The sequence below is a fragment of the Echiichthys vipera genome, assembly GCF_963691815.1.
Source record: "Echiichthys vipera genome assembly, chromosome: 2".
In the NCBI taxonomy this organism is placed as follows: Eukaryota; Metazoa; Chordata; class Actinopteri; order Perciformes; family Trachinidae; genus Echiichthys; species Echiichthys vipera.
This window is the reverse complement of record NC_139827.1, coordinates 26368287-26389292: the sequence shown is the minus strand read 5'-3', so window position 1 is coordinate 26389292 and position 21006 is coordinate 26368287. Positions and strand designations below refer to the sequence as shown.

The 21006-nt window shown below is 42.2% G+C and overlaps 1 protein-coding gene across 2 annotated transcripts in view; it reads right to left on the bottom strand.

The window, feature by feature from the left end:
- Nucleotides 1-18306, bottom strand: part of grk4 (G protein-coupled receptor kinase 4) — a 50073-nt gene extending 31767 nt beyond the window's left edge. For both annotated transcript variants that reach the window (XM_083938497.1, XM_083938496.1), the window contains exons 1-2: nt 18006-18306; nt 3007-3102 (exon numbers count right to left, since the gene is read on the bottom strand). In XM_083938497.1, coding sequence (XP_083794623.1) covers nt 3007-3102; nt 18006-18057 — 148 coding nt within the window. In that variant the 5' untranslated portion in view covers nt 18058-18306. The remainder of the gene's footprint in view (nt 1-3006; nt 3103-18005) is intronic.
- Nucleotides 18307-21006: the final 2700 nt, after the last annotated feature.

The following is a 21006-nucleotide window of genomic DNA, read 5'->3' as shown; positions in this document are numbered from 1 at the left end:
CATGGGACATTCTGGGCCTTAGGGCAAAAACATACTGATAGTGTAAAGCCTGTTCTATCACACACCACATTTACTTTCCATTTAAGTAGAGGTCTCAGCAGTTCTGTATATACTGTGTGTTTTTTCTGGAATAATTTGTTTACATGTTAACGGTACACGGAGAACTGGGACTTGGCAACAATCTATGCCCAGGGACACATGAATGATTTTAGTATCAATGTTTTCATAACTTAATGGTAAACAAGTCAATTTTCTAAAAACATAGCGTATTCCCATAAAAACAACAGCGACTATAGAGGTAATTCATGTCAGCCTACTATATAAAAAAAAAAGGGTGATGTGAAAAAATAAATTACATAAATGATTATAGTCCTGGAATTTTTGATATATTTTGGGTTGGACATACAACATTAACTGTGTCAACGTCTGTTAATGTGCAAATATCAAGATAGAAACCATTGTCTTTGCACAGTCTCTCTTACCTATTTTTTTTAGATTACAGAAACTAAGGTTTCGGTTGCAGAATGTAGACTGTGAACATAAAGAGACCAGAAGGCCTGAAAAGAACACAGTTTCTTTGGCCTGACTCTGGATTCATTTGAATATGAGAACGTAGGCCAGCCTTCCAACAAGAAATGTGCTTTTTGCATATGAGAACCATTTCCTGTTTCCTGAAGACAAAACAACCGTGAAAGTAAGATGAAGAGAAAGTGAGAACGTGTGAGACAAAAAGATGTCAGGGAAAAAAAAATGGCACAGGAAAATGAAAGGACTGGAACAATGAAGGGAGAGTTTGTGAAGCTCGAACTAGCCCAGACTAGTAACTGTCTGAGCCAGTGAAGTAAGCTGCAAATTCAACTTAATTAAAGCTCCAATTTAGGCTACGGCTGAGTGAGTTATTGAGACAGTGAATGGCCAGCCAAATGTGCACAAGTGTGTGCGTCTGTGCAATGGGTGTGCACACTTTTGAGGCAGTCACCGCAGAGATCAAAAGTAATAGGTGATGGTGTACTATATGCATTGGATAGATACCAGAAGAGATAGATGTAGAGGAGGAGAGAGAGAGAGAGAGCCCTAAGGCTGGTAGACAAAGTGGCAGCAGCTCATATAATGTGATCTAGGCTTCCTAGAAGTACTGCACACTAGTCAAGGCTAAGGTCAAATGCCTGACATTATCAAGACACAACAAAGACACTGCTATCACTCGCTTTACTGTATCCTTCTGTCCACTTTGCCTATACTGTATGGGCATGCGTGAGCGTCTCCCACACCTTTTTCAAAGGCCTGTTTGGGGGTTAAGACCTGGTTTTAAGGTTCAGGTCTAAATTAGGTTTAGGTAAGGGTAAAGGTAATGGGCGACGTTAGGCATTTAGTTGTGATGGTTAAGGACAGGGTATGATGCTAGGGAATGTATAATGTCAATGCATGTCCTCACAAAGATAGGTGTGCGAGAAAGTGTGTGTGTGTGTATATGAGAGAGAGAGAGAGAGAGAGAGAGAGAGAGAGAGAGAGAGAGAGAGAGAGAGCGAGAGTACATGCACATACCGACACGTCTGTGTGTTTAAGAAGGCAAAAGGGATTATTTTGATCCTGAGCTCGGTGTGATAGGGAAATTGCGCAATAGGTCTATGTAATAGTGACGTATGTAACCCTCAACAGCTGCTGCATGCCCATGTGTGCACACAGACACACATACAGGCACATAAAGCCCATTCCTCTGCAAAATTGTAATCCAAATGGCAATAAATATGTAGGATATGACGAGCACAAAGCTTCTTCACACTTAAGGTAACATTTATGTGCTGTTTTTTTAGCAGGTAATCTATCGAACTGACGACGGATATATTCAAGTTTATAATAATTAGATCTGAGTGGCGATTTGATATATGAAGACAAAGCAACAACAAACACAGATATCATGTAGGGAGTATGTTCATCTACATCTCTTTCACTCAACCTCCCTCCTGTCCTCCCGTTGTTTCGCTCACTCTCTCCTGTCTTTTAGATATCTTTCCTTCTGTTGTAAAGGCCCCTCTCTCTCCGTTTCTGTTTTTCATTCGCACTCTCCATAACTCTCTTGTTCTGCCACTCTTGTGTTCCTTTGAAGGGGTGCAAAGAGGGAGGGAGAGAGAGAGAGCGAGACGCAGATAGCAGGAGGGGGAGGCATGGAGACAGAAAAGAGGGAGGGAGAGCATGTGGGGGAGGGTAGCACTGCAATCTCTGGCAGAGATAGCTGTGACGCACTATTACACACAAGCACAGGCACACACACACACACACACACACACACACATACACATACACATACACATACACATACACATACACATACACATACACATACACACACACACACACACACACACACACACACACACACACACACACACACACACACACACACACACACACACACACACACACACACACACACACACACACACACACACACACACACACACACACACACACACACACACACACACACACACACACACACACACACACACACACACACACACACACACACACTCACACACACACACACTCACACACTTGAGTGCTGTGGCATTCAAAAGGACCGGGAGGGTGGGGGGAACGAGGAGATAATGTAGCCCCAGAGTAGAGGACTTGTCTGGGCCACAGAGAGAGAACTCTGCCCCTACTTTTAAAATCAAACCTGGATGTGGAGACAAGGAAGGAAGTATAAGTGAAGATGTTCTGATTTGGTGTGTGAGACACACATAATGTTAGGAGAGACTTTGAAGTTAAGAAAACCGCTGTGCAAACGGATTCCCTGACTCAGACGCACACAGACACACATCTATACACACACCGTTTCCTGTCCCTTGCCTGTAACTGCGGGTGGAGACTGGTAGAAACAGGAAGGAAGTCCAATCTGAACTTCCTCCCGCAGTCAGACCCACCCCAACGACAGAGCATGGCACGTTATCTTTCTGCCTCACGCCCATCCACATACACACACACACACTCCAGGTTTCTTACCAATAGTGCGGCGTAGCTCCTCACACTGGCTGATGTGGGGTAGTTTTAGCATCTCCTTCCATTTCTTACTGCGACCATTCCTCTTCCCTCCTCCACCTGAGAGACACAGAGACATTTAGATCAGCATATCAATCAAGAACAAGAGGACATCCAGCCTAGCGTCGGTGTGTGTTTGACTGTGCACGGGTGAACATGTTGACCTTGCAGCGACCGGAGGCAGGGACAGCTGGTTCATCTCACCAGTCGCCTCTATGCATCATGACGGAGCATGTGGTGAAGAATGTTGACAGCTCCAAAGATCATGGGGAATGCACACATCTTGACTGACACAGACACACACACACACACAATTTTACTGAAATGCTCATTCCAACACCAGCATGGGTGTAAAAAAACAACCTAAAATAGCCTTATCAGTAGTGGTGGCATACTTGTTTTAAATTACCATATGGTTTTTCATTTATTACCATAGCAGTGCATACTGTAGCTGAAACACTTGCTGTCACTCATCAATAGACAGCAAAATATATAGTATAGGCAATGTGCATGAATTAATAGGGGACACCCATTAACTATGTACCCTTCTTTAAACTATTAACAATTAAAAACCCACAACTAACTCTCTTTAACTGCGGAAAACACATTGACACAACAATTTTTAACACTTAATAGTGTATCATTTCCTAAACTACAACGTAGCAGATGTCTAAGTAAGTAAGTCAGTCTAAATAACCCACAATAAACCTATATTAACACCCAGTCATGTACAAAAAAAAGACTTTTGTATACCATGAAACTGCCAGAATCTTAGAAAATTTTTGATAAGAAATGTTGGGTCATTCCACCCAGCACTACCTATTAGATTGCATATGGATGCAAGGGAGTTTAGTACATACAGGTAGATGCAATGTAAAATGAAGGGTTGTCACAGTACTCTCTCTCTCTTATTGGATACAGTTCTGGGATAAAGTCTGACATCTGGCACAGTGTTGACATGCTCCTCCCCTTCTTCTACCTCCACTCGGCCTCAGCGCCACCCATGGCAATTGTGATCGGTTTACTGAAATACAAACAAGCCCCCTATCCCAGAATGATAAGCTGTGTAACCAGACCATACATGTGGACACTATTACAGCACTATACCCTTCATTAATTCTTATCTAATTTGCTGCATTATTTATAATAGGCATGGATAACCCAATAGCAGTCTTTGTTTTCTGTCTGATATGATACCTGCGTTTTGGTTCTTACCTAATACCTCACTTTGAGGAATTACTTTCTTCTACAAACACTCTCACTCACTCATCTTCAACCGCTTATCCAGGGTTGGGTCGTTTCCCGGGCCACATTAACCAGCTCTAACTGGGGGATTCCGAGGCACACCCAGGCCAGTGTGGAGATATAATTTCTCCACCTAGTCCTGGGTCTTCCCCGAGGCCTCCTCCCAGCTGGATGTGCCTGGAACACCTCCCTAGGGAGGCTCCCAGGGGGCATCCTTACCAGATGCCCGAACCACCTCAACTGGCTCCTTGCAACGCAAAGGAGCAGGGGCTCCACTCCGAGTTCCTCACGGATGGCTGAACTTCTCACCCTATCTCTAAGGGAGACTCCAGCCACCCTCCTGAGAAAACCCATTTTGGCCGCTTGCACCCGCGACCTCGTTCTTTTGGTCATGACCCAGCTTCCATGACCATAGGTGAGGGTAGGAACGGAGATTGACCGGTAGATCGAGAGCTTTGCCTTCCGGCTCAGCTCTCTTTTCGTCACAACGGCGCGGTAGAGCGACAGCAACACTGCCCCCGCTGCTCCGATTTCTCCGGCCAAACTCACAAACACCGTTTTCAAAATCTAAGTCAAAAGACAACTTCAAAACAGTTAAATATTGTGCTCAATAAATCAGCTGAGCAAAAATGTTGCCTAAATTACCAAGAAAACAGTATAAAGTTAGCATTATGAATTAAATTACATGCTCATCAAATCTAAGAATAAGCAACTAATCTTGTGATCTAATTTAGATCTAACAGTTATTAGTGAGGGAGTCAGATTAAAGACAGAAAGGCCTTACTGCAGAGACATCTGGCCTCACAATCAGCAAATTTAAACTCTTAACTATCCTAGAGCACACATTGCTGTTTTTCTCATCACTTCAGTTCCATGTTTTAAAACACTGAGTGAATTAACTGGCCTGAGCTCAAATGAACCGTGTAGACTGTGACGGTTTGAGGATGACAGAGAGGGAAATCCTCTGCCCTGAAGTTCACCAGACACCAGCTGGTCCGGCAGTGACATGTGACAGCTTCCACACAAATACATACAGGGGGTCATTGTGGGCAAACACCTGTAAAACAACACCTTCCCAACAAACACGAGCAGACTGTTTGTACAGTGTGCATGCTCCCACCTCTAAAAAAAAAACCTGATCCGTCTCCTATTGCAACACATCACCTTGTTTTTTTCTTTTTTCTTTTTCAACATCAGATTTCTTCGTCTTCTCCTAGGTTCAGAATGAACAATAACGACCACAAACATACTAAAAAGCAAGAAGTCAGCACTTCAAGGTGTCATAATTTATTTGGACATGCTGTGGTGACACACACAGACAGACAGACAGACAGACAGACAGACAGACAGACAGACAGACAGACACACACACAGACACACAGAATTGTTTGACAGGAGCATTATGAGCAGCTACTCGTTGATATTTTGTTAACAAAGCATATCCCACCAGTCTCAGGTTGAAAGGCATGTTGAAAGACCAGTTGTGGGGCTGCAGGGCGCGCACGCACACACACACACACACACACACACACAGCTGTAGACGTATAAGCACATGAACAAAATGTAGTCTCTTTGTTGCAGGAAAAAGGAAACAATTAAAAAAAGCAAGCCCAGCAAAGATAAATGTTGAAGTTAAATGTTGGATTTTTTCATGCTGCCGATGATAGCCAGTTGCACCTGGCTGGATATATTGCCGGAGAAATACTTGCTCACACTTCAGCCAAAAACACAGAAGGATTGATGATAACAGTCAAACCCGTTCAACAAAAAGTAACAAATTGTCAGAGATGAGCTTCTTTCTTGTCAGAAGCTGATGTTATTATCAGAGGTAAATGTAAGTGTCGAGACATGTGGTGCCAATAAAAGTTGAAAGGGACAAAAAGAGTACAAAAGACTTTAGGGTGATCACTGTCACCAAAACTTGGGGTCAGATGGAAAAAAGAGAGAGGGAAAAGAGAGAATCTTTGAGGAAAGAGAAAGAAATTGACAAAGATACTAACAAGAAAGAAAGACAAGGATTTTAATAGCAAGCTTTGGAAGAGTGTGTGTATGTGTGTGTTTGTGCGTACGTGCGTGCACGCAAGTGCATGTGTCAGAGCTGGCTGGGCCACCCCACCCTGTTTAATGTCACTCTGACGTCAAAGCCATGTGTGCAGGCCCTTAATGCAGACAGGATGGAGCAAGTATTTATTTAACTTTGGTTCTCCCCTCCGAAAGAACGGGGCCCTCCATAAACACCAACTTCAGAGCAGTTTCGCTCATTCATAGCCGAGCTACAGCCAGCGCTGAGATCATCACGCAGGATAACAGGACAGGTCTGCGCATGTGCAGAAGCTACGTGATTCAAAAGTTGGAACATGTTGAGAAAGACTGATGTCAAATACGGACACACGCTGCTAGATTAAGAGGACGCACATTCCTTTCCTTAAAAGATTTATAGACAGCAGGGTCATCCTGGTCACAGAGCAGTTCAAGGCGTTTAACATGTTACCAAAAACTTGCCTCACATCATCCCCCTCTATCTATTTCCTCATGTTTCCTGTCGCTTTCGGCTGTCAAATATCCAACAAAAGCAACATGCCATAACACATTGCCATAAACTGCTAGACAGCTTTGGCTACAGATCAGTGGATGATGCAACATTACAGCTTGTTTAAATCAACTTAAAGTAGCCAAAGTGCTCTTCTTCCTTGTTAATAAAATCCAGTAGTCTGCTGTTTTTTAAAGCTCCTATATTGTAAAAGGTGATTTCCATGTCTTTTTTATTATTATTATTATAAAGCAGGTCAATGTGCTATATAAATTCAGTGAAAGTATCAAAACTCTCAATCCACAGAGGAATGCACAAAGTCCTAATTCAGAAATGGTGCCTTTAAAAGCAACTTTAAACAACTATACTATACTGTAGGTAGAAAGTGCTGCAACAGTAATTCTTCGGGTGCAATGATGGTGAGAGTGCCGATGCAGAACACCCGGAAACACTGACCAATCAGAGCAGGCTGGGCTTTTTCAGGAGGGGCCCTTAAAGAGACGGGTGCTGAAACAGAGTGTGAAATAACAAATACAATGTGTCTGTATATTTGGACATATTGTATTGTATTTGATGCTTTGCTTTGGCATTACTGTTTCTCTTTAAAACTTTCATGCCAATAAAGCCCATTTTAAATATGAATATGGGTGAATACAGGTATATTCAAACGGTATGAGAAAAATAATGTATTTTTGAACATTAAAGCATCTAAACATTTTCTAATAGAAACCCAAAAAACAGGTGTGAACTTATGAATGAAATGTGCCTCCGTTTACACGTGGACAAAAATCGCCAAGTGGCATCACTGAAAACTGCAAAGCATGAAAGTCCCTGGGCATTCACTACCCAGCACTTTTATCTCAACCGCAGCACTTTTTAATATAGGGATGGAAACACCAATAGCGGTGTCATTTACTTTGTCTGAGCTGTATTTTGGTGAATTTCGTCGTTTTTAAGTCTGACTGGTTCAATGTATTTAAAACAAGGAGGGAGAACGAGAATATTTTCATGCAGCTTTTGTTTGAATGTCTGTCTGTCTGTCTGTAGTGAGCTATGAGTGCATTAATGAATGTTGCATTCATGGATCTCTTCTGTCTCAGCTCTCTCTCCTCCCCAGTTGCTGTTTATGCTCTTAATGCGTGTGCAGGCCAAATACAATCCAACATCATCAAGTATGCTTCTCTCCCTGTCCTCCCTTTCCTCTCTTTCATCCCAAGTAGGAGAAGGAGCCAGACGGGAGGTCACACAGTAGACTGTGGAAGTATCGTCTCAGGGCGAGTCCCCACCATTTCAGAGTTCCTACAGCTTTCACAAATTAAGACTCGAGATTTATTTTTTTAAACCAGTTCAAATAGAGTTCACAACTTATTCAATATCTAAAAGTTAAAGTGGAAAGAAGAAATTCCTTCGTTACCAATGGGTTTATGATTCGATTGTTTATATGCCTAAACAGCATTTGTCTGTTCAATTTACATGGAGAAACAAAAAGACATAGGCCAATAAATCAGCTGACAGATGTGTCAAAAATGCCCAAAAATATGTTTGAGGTCATATAGAAACAGCATTGAGATTACATACAATAGTTTGACAAGTGTATTTTTAATGGTGAAAATCTTCCACTCGCATACATATTTTGGTCATGATTTTAAGAGAAAACCAAGGGTTCTTTATGTGTTGCATTAATGTGAGAAATAACTTGGTCGATTTGTTGCGATCTCCAATATCAATTTAAGTATCAGCCTCCAAATCCACTATCATCAGACAGATTTAGTCCAGAAATCTTTCTTATGTAATAATAATAATTAACTTTGGACTGTTTGTTTTTAAGTTTGTTTTGTTTGGCAAACTATTTGTTTGAGCTCAGGGAACTTGTGATGAACATTTTCACCATTTGCTGCACCCATAATCAGAGAATAATGGTCAGTGAAAATTAAAGAGATAGCTTTGAAAAAATAAAAGCACTTGGAAGGGGAAAAGGCATCACTGGCAACTTCTCCTGCTGCGATTCCCAGCTTTTTCAGATGTTACTGTGAACACAGAGCTGTATGGCGTTGCTGTCTTCGCAACCCGTCTCTATTTTGCGTCGCCATATGGGAGAAGCCGCTCAACCATCTGATGAACACATGTCACATGTTGCCATTCGAAAAGACAACGAGGCCAGAGAATCAAGCTCGTCTGTGACAGTGACAGACCAACCACGGCGGCAAGCAGCCAGTATTTACATCTTCACACGATCGGTTTCCAGCAGAGTGACTTAGAACGAGTGCAAGAAGGTTAAATTCCTTAAACCTTTACTTAAAGATCCCATATGATGCTCATTTTCAGGTTCATACTTGTTTTTGGACTCCTGCTTGAACATGTTTAAATTCTTTAAAGTTAAAAAGCGGCTATGGTTCAGTGGTAGAGTAGGTTGTCCTCCATTCGAGAGATGACACGAATGCTGTGCATGGGTGTGTAATGTGTCAATGGTTCCATTAGATGGTATGTAAATGTCCACTGCAATCAGTGTGAATGTCTGTGTGAATGGGTGAATGTGACAAGTAGTGTGAAAGCGCCTTGAGTAGTCAGAAGACATGCATTTACCATCCAAAAAACCCATTTTTTCTTCAATACTGTCTGTATACCTGTTTTCACCATGGATGTACTAAGAAAACTGGATACAGCGTTCATAGCAGAGCCATGTTCATTCCAATCCAATGGCACACAAAGTCAAAAACGTTCAAGTGGCACGTCTAAAAATACCCGGATGATAGGTGCTACTTCTGCACTGTCAGGCCCACAGAGCAAGCTAACTTGAATGGGGATTGAACAATTTAATCCTGCGGCTCTTCTAGGCTTTCAATATTTTATAGAACCAATTGAATCAAATTCTGATATTATCAAGTAATTTTGTTGGGATTGTGACGCACAGATTTACAGACCTTTCTTAAGCCATGTAAGTCAATGAGAAAAAGTATTTTTTGACCCAACGGCATCATGTGACTGACACAGAGGTTGTAATTCCTTTGATGGAAACATGCTTTAGTGCCTGTCTCTTAAAGCTTCTCTCCTGAAAAAGCCCATTCTGCTCTGCTTGGTCAGTGTTTCTGGGTCTTCTGCATCTGCACTCTCTGCGTCTCTGCACCATCAGTGCGGCAGGATAATAACTGTCGCTGCACTTTCTACCTACAGTATAGTGTAGTTGTGACATCACACCAGTACTGAAAACCTTACTGTTCGTTTAAAAAAGCACAGTTTCTGAATACAGGTTGCGTACATTTCTAGGTGGATTGAATCTTTCATACTGTCACAGAATTTATATTGCTTGACCAGCTTCATAATTTTTAAAGTGACGTGGAAATCTCACTTTTTCCAATATGTGACCTTTAATTCCTTGAACCCTGACTTAAAATACAGCATTGAGGTTAAAGATCAGGCACTTAGAAAATCCTCTGAGAATAAATTAAGAGAAAAGTAAATGAAAAGTAAAAAGCAAATCATGCTGTTAGGTAGCGTCACTACATTCTGGCCCTAACAGTATTTTCTAACTTTAAAAACACTGATAACACTGTTGACCAAGATATATTTGGCCAGTGTAATCATACCGTGAATATTTGGTGCCAGCCATACCTCGTCAGATCTGACACTATCCCCCACCACCACCACGCAGCATTCAAATCGGATGGTCGGCTGCGGTTCCCTCCCAAAAACATTACTTAAATGGTAGGAAATGAGAGAGGGTCAGGCATAGTTTAGGCCCATTGTAATTATGAGCATGCACATGGGCACAATGGACCCTGGCCATGATAAATGAATGGCCTGTTGCTTTCCCAGTCACTCTCTTCCATACAGAGTGATATTTGCTGGAGTAGCCCCTGATAAGGAAAACATTAGCTGCTAGTATCTGTGTTGCCTATTCAAAGCAAAGGCCCTGTGTTTGCATAAGGTAATCCGTCTGTATACTCGTACTGAAAGACACACATCAGCTGAGAGGGAGAGGAAAAGAGAAACATGTGAATATCAGGCAGCGCTGCTATCCTAATCCTCACCTCTTTCACATGCTCCCTTTCCTTTTTCCTTCTCTACGACTTCAGCTTCTTGCTCCCCTCCCCCATATAAACACTTTTTTCTCTTGTTATGCCTTCGTTAATTCTCTCTCTCTCACTATCTATATCTATATCTTTATCTATATATAAATATATATATATATATATTTATATATATATATTTGGTCCTGCTAAAAAGCTAGGGCATGTACAAAAATGTGAACAACATTACAACATCGGAGTAAATTCCAGGACATGACAACAAAACGAGCAAGTCGGCGGGTGGGGGTGGCGGTGGGGAGGGGGATCTCACACGGGATAGGACATGCAGGTTTTCACATGAGCAGAAAAACACATGCACACACACACGCACACTGCAAGTAAACATGCACTCTTGTTGATTCCAGCAGCGTGTTGTGGTGTTTTGCAAGACCTTTCCTTCCTCTGGCCCATCTCTCTGTGTTCAAGATATTCCATTAAATCTAGCCGAGACATGCTTGAAAACTGACCCTTGTTTTCACAGTGTCTTTGGAGAGAAGGGGGAGGGAAGGACGGCAAGGGAACATGGTAAGACTAAACTTGAGTAAGACGCGCAGAGTTGAAGTGAGTGAGAGGACAGACTGAAAGGTTAATCATCTACATGTTATCTACAGCTGTCTCTCAGATGAAGGGCCCACTGGTTAATTTTCATGGCCACACTGAAAGGGCAGGAACACACAAAAGCAGCCTCTGCACTGAGGCCTTGTATGTGGAACACAAAGCACATATCACTCCTTGAAGATTATCTTTGATAAGACAACACCATGCCTTCAAGTCATATTTGAAGGCAGGACTGACATCAAATTGAACCAACAGCAGACGCCAAAATTATTATCTAGGAATGTTTCATGACAAACTGATAAAGCACGAAGGAACGTTGATATTTAATACACTTGCTAGTAGACTGACTCTGCCAGACCTCTAAAAACTATTTTCAGGGAAACAAAATCTTTATTTGAACTTGTAAATACACTCAGCAGTACACATTGTTAAAATCAGACTGACAGATTGGTTCTCATAGGAAGAACGGCCATTTAACATTTAATAAGGCAGTGGGAACAATGTCCCTATGATGTTCACAAAGTGCCTCGAAAAGTGCCTCTTCATGCTTGATCAGCTTGCAGAGAAATTGTGCTAATGAACATCCCAATAGCCACCCAGCTAAGCATTGCTGCTAGTGCCATGCAGCATAGCTGCGTACGCAACACACTGCGTCTCGTTCTCCGCAGAGCCCATTTGTGGGTGTAAGAACTATAAAAATGAGTCCCACATCAAGCGACAGTCACAAAGCAATGTGTTTTATGAGCCTCAGCTGGAGGAAACACCCCAGAGTGATGACAACAAGTGTTAGCCCAGCTATGACCACAAAACTAATAAAGCTACGCTGGCTAACGTCACAGAAAAACCTTCACAAGCGGTCTGAAAGGACCATCTAGCCTACAATTTGAAGGGTGGTGGAGAGGGGACAGAGAGCAGAGAGAGGTTAGAGATGCTAACAGCAGCGATATATCCTCTTACATCTGTAATGTTCTATGGAGGTTCTCTAAGGTTCCAACTTGTAAGGTGTAAATGAGTTATATAAGCAGGATTAGTTTATGCTGTTTGTCAAAGGAATGTGAGCACCAGACTCTCCACATTCCTTCCGTTTTATGAAGACAGTAGGAATGATGAAAGACACAGCAGTAAAAGATCTAGTAAATTATTATTCCAGAAAAAAGGGTGAAATCCTCTTTATGTCTGGTCACTCTTCACATTTGAACGCTGAAATGTAATATGTGGTGAATAGATGTTCAAGTCTCTGTTGCATACAAGTTTGTATTAAAAAGTAATAACACTCAGCTGCACAACTCAACCCTGTTCCTCTCTGCCCTTTGGATGTTTTCATTGCTTCTTGGCAGCAGCTTATTTCTCAAAGCTCGAAAGTTTGGAACTGAGACAAAAGTCAGTGACAGCCATTAGGGCTGAGTGATACGAGGAGATCTATTGTCAAAACGTCTATTGAATAGATTTTTCAATATTTCTATCGCAAAGGTGAACAACCAGCAGCCTAACTGTGTATATAGCAATATTTGTGTCATCTTGATGCTGCCTTACTTTCTGATCCTTGCACGTTATGTTTCCTTTTGCATTAAGCACTTTGCAAGTTCTTACTAAAATTGAAAATACTATACTACTACTATAGACTATTTAGGGGTCCAAGTTTTTGTTTTAATACCAGCCAACAGTGATGCTGGTATTGTTTTCACCTTGTGTGTGTGTGTGTGTGTGTGTGTGTGTGTGTGTGTGTGTGTGTGTGTGTGTGTGTGTGTGTGTGTGTGTGTGTGTGTGTGTGTGTGTGTGTGTGTGTGTGTGTGTGTGTGTGTGTGTGTGTGTGTGTGTGTGTGTGTGTGTGTGTGTGTGTCATGGTAAAATGTGGTCCTGGAGACACCTACTGTAGCAGGAACTAACACAGAGGCGGGTTTTAAGTATTTTGCCAACTGTTTATTTGCCAGGGTTTGCTGTGGACCGATTTTGTCACCAGTATAGCGTCCTGACCATGCAAGATATAATCACCAAACATGTTTGTAGTTTAGGTCAAAATGAAGGTAGAGTTGCAAAATGGGTGTGGTTCAAAAACGGGCTTGGGTGCCACCACTTTACGCCCCTGGGCCAATAACCTTGCAAGATACGGTCATGAAACTTTACAGGTTTGTGGTGGAGATCAAAATGAAGGTCCTAGATGGGTGTGGTCCAAGGATGGGCGCCGGAAGTAGGGGGGTAGGAAATAGGGAGGGGACCCCTGACCCGATTTGGGGTTTCAGCTGGTGGGATCCCAGGTGGGTTGCAAATTCCAATCACTGTTCAGGAACAAAAAAATGACTCTCATTCACCCCCAGGGCAGCACTGTAATAATAAAGTTTATCTTTTTGCAAGTATCTCAAAAAACAGCTTGACTTAGATTCAAAGTAATTTTAGCATTTTAATCTCCCAATTAGGCCTGTCACAAAAAGGTGCCAGGTGCAGAGCTTTGCCTCCGTCAGTGGCGCCGAGAGTGACTACATCAACAAGTGTCACGTAGATGATGAGGCAAGTATACTCGGGTACGGAATCAGTGCCTTGTTCTGTCTGTCTATCGGTCGGTCGACCTTTTCACTCCTGTTTCAATTAATACGAACAGCATCCGTCACAGCAAGAATCACTGAAAGAAGAGCGCCTATTTCCTATTCATTATTCTATGAGTCACTGGGCCATAGGTAGCCTACTGTATATAAACCCAGCAAGACGTGTCTAAGTAGGCTAATCACATATTAAAGGCTAGAAAATGCCATATAAAAAGCAGTGTCAACAAACGACAAATTTACATAATATAAGGAGGCAGCAACTGACTGAATGTAGGCTATGTCCCCCTAAAAAACAACACCCAAATCCTCCTTTCGCCTATGTGGTAGGACTACATCTTCACTCAAAACACAGTACGTGGTAATGCTTTAGTTTCAGCCGATCATTTAAAACGGACATGCTGTACAGAAGCCCCAATGTCAAAAGATGTTTCAAAATATCATCAAATTCTAAGTTTTTAAGTGTTTTTTAATTCCGTATCACTGTAGTTGTCATCTATCAAGACTTATCAGAAACAAAACTCCAACAGTTTCCAAAGATCATTCCTGTAATGTGCGGACTGCTGATATCCAACAATGTCAGAACATACAGTGGTGGATTCGTCTTAAAGAAATGTCCAACTTCAGCAATGTTTTAATTGTTTATAACAGCATCATGGTTGAGATAAGAGTTAGCATCCGTTGACTTTTCAGGTCTGAAAGAAGAAAATATGTCTGATAGAAATGTTCCAGCTTGCTTCCTTACTGAGATCCAATTGCATGTTCAGCTACAAGAAGCATATCAGTTTGTGTAAACAATCGTTTCCTGTTTTATATAAAAAGCACCTTTATTTATGTGAAATTGATCAAAAAGACCCTCCAGTTTGGTTGTTTAAGAGCTCTAACAAATGAGTGTAATGGAGGTAGGATATTTTACAGCTGAAGAGTAAACATAATTTTTCTCAACAGACTTCACAACGCCATCTGCTCCGCTATGATAGGGTGCTTTGCCAACTCAGGTGCTGCAAAGTATTGTAAACAGTGGAGTCTGTGGGACAAAGTATGATAACACTGTTTCTAAAGTGCTTTTAACTGCATTTTGTACTAGTTTTCTGTGAATATTAGCCAATATATGCACCATGTCTGTGTGTCTATGTCTGTGATAAAACATTAGCCGTCAAAACAGGCCCTACGATGTATGAGCCAGATTCTGCCATTTTTGGTCATTATTGAATATGATTGTATTACTCATTCAACAATGTGAAAAGTACTTAGACTGTGAACAGAAATACTGAGGCGATGCATCTGATGTTGTACAGTATGAGGCCGAGATGTGGAATTATAAATGTTGTGTTGAAAATGACGCTTTGCTGAGGTTCTACAGCCACATAATCTGTGAGCTGCATCAATGCCAAGAGTTGGTATTTTCACAAACACAATTTCCAAAATGTTCTAATGTATTCTCAGGGGAGCTATAGCAAGAACGTCCTCCGACTGTACAAGACTGTCACAGCCTGCAGTGAGAGATGCCCTAAGGCAAAAGAGATATCTAAATAGATTTCCCATCCACATTCTGTACCAACCATAAGTTTCACAGAGGCTGGGGTGGGGAGTGGCAGGGGCAGTGTCATCTCTACAACACCAAACCACTTCCCTTGAAATGCCATTTCAACTGTGGAAGACTGGACACACCCTGTTATAACACTTCTCACTCTGGCCGCCCGGTTTCACATCAACAGGTGTTTTAAAGATGACTAAAAAGTAAGTTAAGACAATGGTCTTCTAGTCACCAGGGTGGTCTTATTATTGATCAAAAGTTCATTCTGTGAGGGACAATGCTGCATATCGGCAAATAAACAAAACCTATTTATTCACTGTGAATATTTAATAGAACAATGGGAAACTGTTCGTCATTTCCCATCTCCACAGCGAGGTCAGAGAGTTACAGAACAAATGATTTAATGTCTTGCTCAAGGACACGTCGGCAGGGCAAACTCTTGCTGACTCAGTAGTTTGGAGCCAGCTGGTAGCAGCCACCCTGAATCCCTCTGCTGCTTACAGAGGCCTTGGTGCTGTGTTGCATGAAGATGATGGAGCAGAGACTCTTGTATAAAAAGTCAGCTGACCTCTGATCCACAGGAGCAGTTTTCTGTTTGGATTTGTGTTTGAAAGTGGGGTTCGCTCCACAGCTTGTGACGCTGCCAGTGATGACAACTGTCACTGTGTGTGACATACTGAAACACTTTGACAGCTGCACAGACCCACCCACTTCTGGAAAGCCCAATTAAAACCAAATTAGACTCCTGCGCACCTTAAAGGGATGTTTTAATCTTAGACCTAATTAACACAGTGAATGGTATAGCAGGGAGAAAAATAAAAACAACACAGACTACTGTATAGTCAACACATTAGATGTGGCTGACGCATGCCCATGCTATACCAACTATGTACAAAATCCTTATTGCAAGTACTATTGGCCATTTTCTTTATTGGGGAATCTATTATATTTTCTTGAGTAATATACTAATAATGTCAAGTCACAATCCAAGTTATGAGATCAAACAGCTGGTTGGTATTTTAACTTGATGAATTACTCAAATTACCACTGAAAAATCACAACACATTTCCTGTCAAATGACCACCTGATTAATCACCAAATGTTTCCACACAAATCTTGCCATTGAAGCTAAATAAATGATGCTTATGGGGGACATACCAGGCTCCTTCATGGTTCATACACTCATTACTGAAAATCTGATCAGTGTACACTACCCTCCAGGGGAAACACTCATGACAATACCAAGCACCATTTAAAGGCAGGTAAAGGAAAGCCTGGTGCCTCGTGAGGAGCAGCTGCTGCTATGAAATGGATTCGCTGCTGCTGTGAATAATCCATTTCACAGTACGTGTTTGCGTTTAGTCTTGAACTGAAACGCAGTCCGAATATAATGCAAACCATGAGCAGGGAAGGCCTCTACATACACGCACTGAACCACGACCCCCCCTCCCTCCCCGAGCCATGTAGACTACTGTGGGCGACTTTACTGTCGAATAAAAATGCATCAACTTGGACAAGATCATCTGAGGGCCATAGACCCTTCCTGGTGTCCAATCCGTTTGGAGAAACACAAGTGGAAATCGTTAAGCAGCAATAACACATCCCCTCCTCTGGCAGCTGATACAGTGTTTTACTCCCACCCTGCGCCCACTCATTGCTACAAAGTAGCCTCTCTGCTCTGCCATCTCCTGGAAAACAGATGGATACTCGCCTCTTTTCCACCTCCAGGTGAGCTGCGGCGGGATCACCGGCCCACTGAGCAGCGTGCACAACCGGGGCTGTAGCGCCTGTGCCGCCGGGGTATAGCCTACACGGTGGACCTTCTCCGGGTCTCCCACTGCATCTAAAAACACTCCACTATAACGTTTATCTTACCCCCCAGTAGCTCCTTATCAAAAGCCAAACGGCAATGCAGTGGCAAATTTCTGCGTCAAATAAAACCACACGTTCACTTTACATACCTAATCGGGCTTTGAACGCACCGAAACCTACGCTGACAGGTAAGAAGAAGAGGCTGTACTGTGGAAGCTGAGACACACAGCTCCACTGCGCAGCTATATTTCAGTCCACACTCCATACCATGTAGCGTTAATACCATTAAATATCCGTTATGTCATCGTAAGTTGTTAACATCCACAAAACCACTGGTGCTTGTGTAAAAAAATGTGCCCGACAGCCTCTAATGCAACGCTGCCATCTAAGCGCGATGCTGCAAACACTCCCTGCGTTGTTCATCTCCAGCCTGCTGGGCCTTACGTTAACCTGCCCGGTTAATAGGCTGTGTGTGTTGTTAGTGTACAAACAGCTGATTTCAACGGAATATGTTTGGTCTTTGCCCGGAGACAAAGCGCCGCGCAGATTGATGGGAGACGGAGAAAGCATAAATCCCAAGGAGGACAGCCGAAAGCTCAGGCTCGTCCGTGGTCATGTCGTTGAGGGGAGGAAAAATACATTTCATTTATTTTTTTTTGCCATTCAGCGGTGCTTACCTTCCCTTGCCTTCAGGAGAACCGTGTTGGCCACGATATTTTCAATCTCCATTGTCAGAATGTGAATCCCGAGCAGTCGCGATACATTTCACTCAGCGGAAAAAGACGGTTTTTCGGATCAAACGTGCCGACGACGGTGAGGCTGCTGCACGCGCACAGGGCGGACGCGGCACTGGCGCATAGTAGGTGTTTAATAGTGGTCGTCGTTCCTCTCCATTGCAAGACGTTTTACCAAAGCCTACCTACGGAGCTGTATGATTACGACGGGCTTGTTAGCATTCACAGCCTGCCTCTCTGCCTCCCTTCCTTCCTGCTTCGACTCCCTCCTCCTCCTCCTTCTCCTCCTCCTCCTCCTCGCCCCTCCTCTGCACAACGAACCAGCGAGAGTAGGAGGGATCAATTTACAACCAGCGCAACCACACACACACTCACACATACACACAAGTGTATTCATACGTAGGCTTCATGCAAGCAATTTCCTAGGCCTAGCCTCTTGAAAGTATGGTTATGCCATTTATTGTGTGGCAGTTTGGATTAAAACGTGCTTATATGTGTGGTTTTCTTCAAGTTTCCCTCAGGCATAATTAGTCTCCCAAACCACAGGAGAAAGAGCCATCTGGAAACATCTAGAAAAAGGGATGTTTCCTTTGAATAATCCTATTCAAATGTCTTTTTATAATGAACATAATGATAAGTAAACTCCTTGATTCCCTGCTATGCCGCTGTTTCATGTGCTTCTGGCTAATGTATTTCCAGGAAACATGAATGCTTTTGGCCACAGAGGCCTGATACAGACCTCCTAGCCTATTGTGTGAACAACAGTGTGAGGGTTTTAAGTTGTTACATTATGCCGGCCGCACAGCCTGGAGAAAAGAGATAACACACCGGTTTTCTTCTCCTCACAGCTACACTGTGACCCAGCATCCCTCTGGGCTTTCTAATCTGACGCTTGGATCAACTGAGCCCTCAAGAGCCGAGTGTCTGCAACAAGAGAGGAGGGAAGTCACATGCCTTTTAAAGGTCCCATATAGTAAAAAGTGATATTTCCATTTTCTTTAATTATAAAGCAGGCTGAGGTGCTATATAAATACTTTGAAAGAATTAAAACGCTCAATCTACAGAGAAATGTGCACAGCTCGTTTTCAGAAACTGTGTCTTTAAACGAGCCTAGGACTTCTGTATGTTTGTGATGTCATAACAATACTATATATAGGTTTTAAGTGCCATTACAGTCATTCTCCAGCTGCAATGAAGATGCAGAGATAGCACAGATGCGAAAGACCCAGAAATGCTGACCAATCAGAATGGGCTGGGATTTTTCGGGAGGCGGTCTTAAAGAGACAGGCGCTAAAACGGAGCGTTTCAGACAGAGGGTAAAAACTGGTAAATTCAGACACACAGGATGATAAAAAATAAAAAATTTATGAACATTTACTCATGTAAACATGTTCTAGTAGAAACACAAAATATAAATGTGAATTGGAAAATGAGCATAATATATCCTCTTTAAGACAAAGTTGTAGCGTGGCCTGATGTATGAAATCTGTTTGGAGATCCATAGATTAGATTATTAGATTATTAGATTAGATTAGATTAGATTAGAAAACGTTATTAATCTACGAGGGGAAACCACTTTTCCACCAGATAAAACATATACATTCACATTCCATTGCACAGCTGTTTCGACATGATTAGATCATTTAGACATTATATACGGCAGTGTACTCAACACAAGAAAAATCACAGCAGAGAAATCGATAAAAACATAAATAAATATACACCTCCAGAAGGTAAAAGTAACAAGCAAGGTCAGCGATCTGTGTTAAAAAAAATCTGACTGCTGCAGGAACGCATGAGCGTCTGTGAAAAACATGTGATAGTCAATAATAAACCATAATTAGCAGTTTCCTTTTTATTTTACCATAGGGCCATAAATACATTACACAGAGGGGCCTGAGCTTGTCTGCGGAGCAGGGAATTGACGAACCAAAAGGTCAAAGGTCACCAACTTCCATCTTCGCATTCTCACTGATTTTAGGTACTGGATCAATCAAAACACATTCTTTAAAGAGAAAGAGCCGATTGTGAACAGATGTGTGTGCGCTCAGTGAAGTCAGTTTATTCTCACACCACCCTCTAGACATTGACACCATTATCAGTTCCCAGAGAAACAGGAGGCTGGTTATGATACAGACACAAACAAGGAGCCCATGATATCACAGGTTTTGATCTGAGAACAATCTACATCTACTGTAGAGCCTCAGTTTATTCATATTAGGTATTTTCCTCACCAGGGGCACAACTTATGGATGCCACTTGGACTCCTCAGTCAGAATGACATCGGTGGGAACTCCCAAAGTAAGGGACCTATGCATATGTATATAAACTTGGTTGTTTTTATTTCACCATTTTAGTAAAACACCACTGTCCATGGTCTATCAGTACAGGATTGCTTGTGTGGGAGAGCATACAGCAACTGCTCGACAGAGAGTATCTCACATGGTCGGCATAGATTCAATGCTGCCACCTAGTGGTGATTATGTATTAACACAGAAATGACGTCCTCAGGTCAGTCTTGTGTATATGAAACTACAGTACTGTACAATGTGCGCCAGTAAACATCTGGGCTGCATTGGAGGAAGTAGTACTGCAAGTACTTAGGGACACATTTGAGGCAGGTCTACTTGTTCTTTGTTTTATTTATTTTTCATGCCAGTTATATACTCCACTACAATTACTCAAGTTTCAGTGTTATATAAAATTGTTAAAAAGGAGCTCCACCTCAACCGACTACTAGGATTGTACCCAACAAATTACTCAGACATGCACAGATATTGCGCTCATAACAGAAGTTAAAAATAGAAAATGTCTGAGGGGTACATGGGGGGCAGAAAGCGATGCAGATTAGACCATTTCTAACAGCTTCTGTTATAAAGTAACCACTTTCAGTATAATCTGAATACAGATACGAATACAGATATTTTTGTGACAGTAGCTTTAC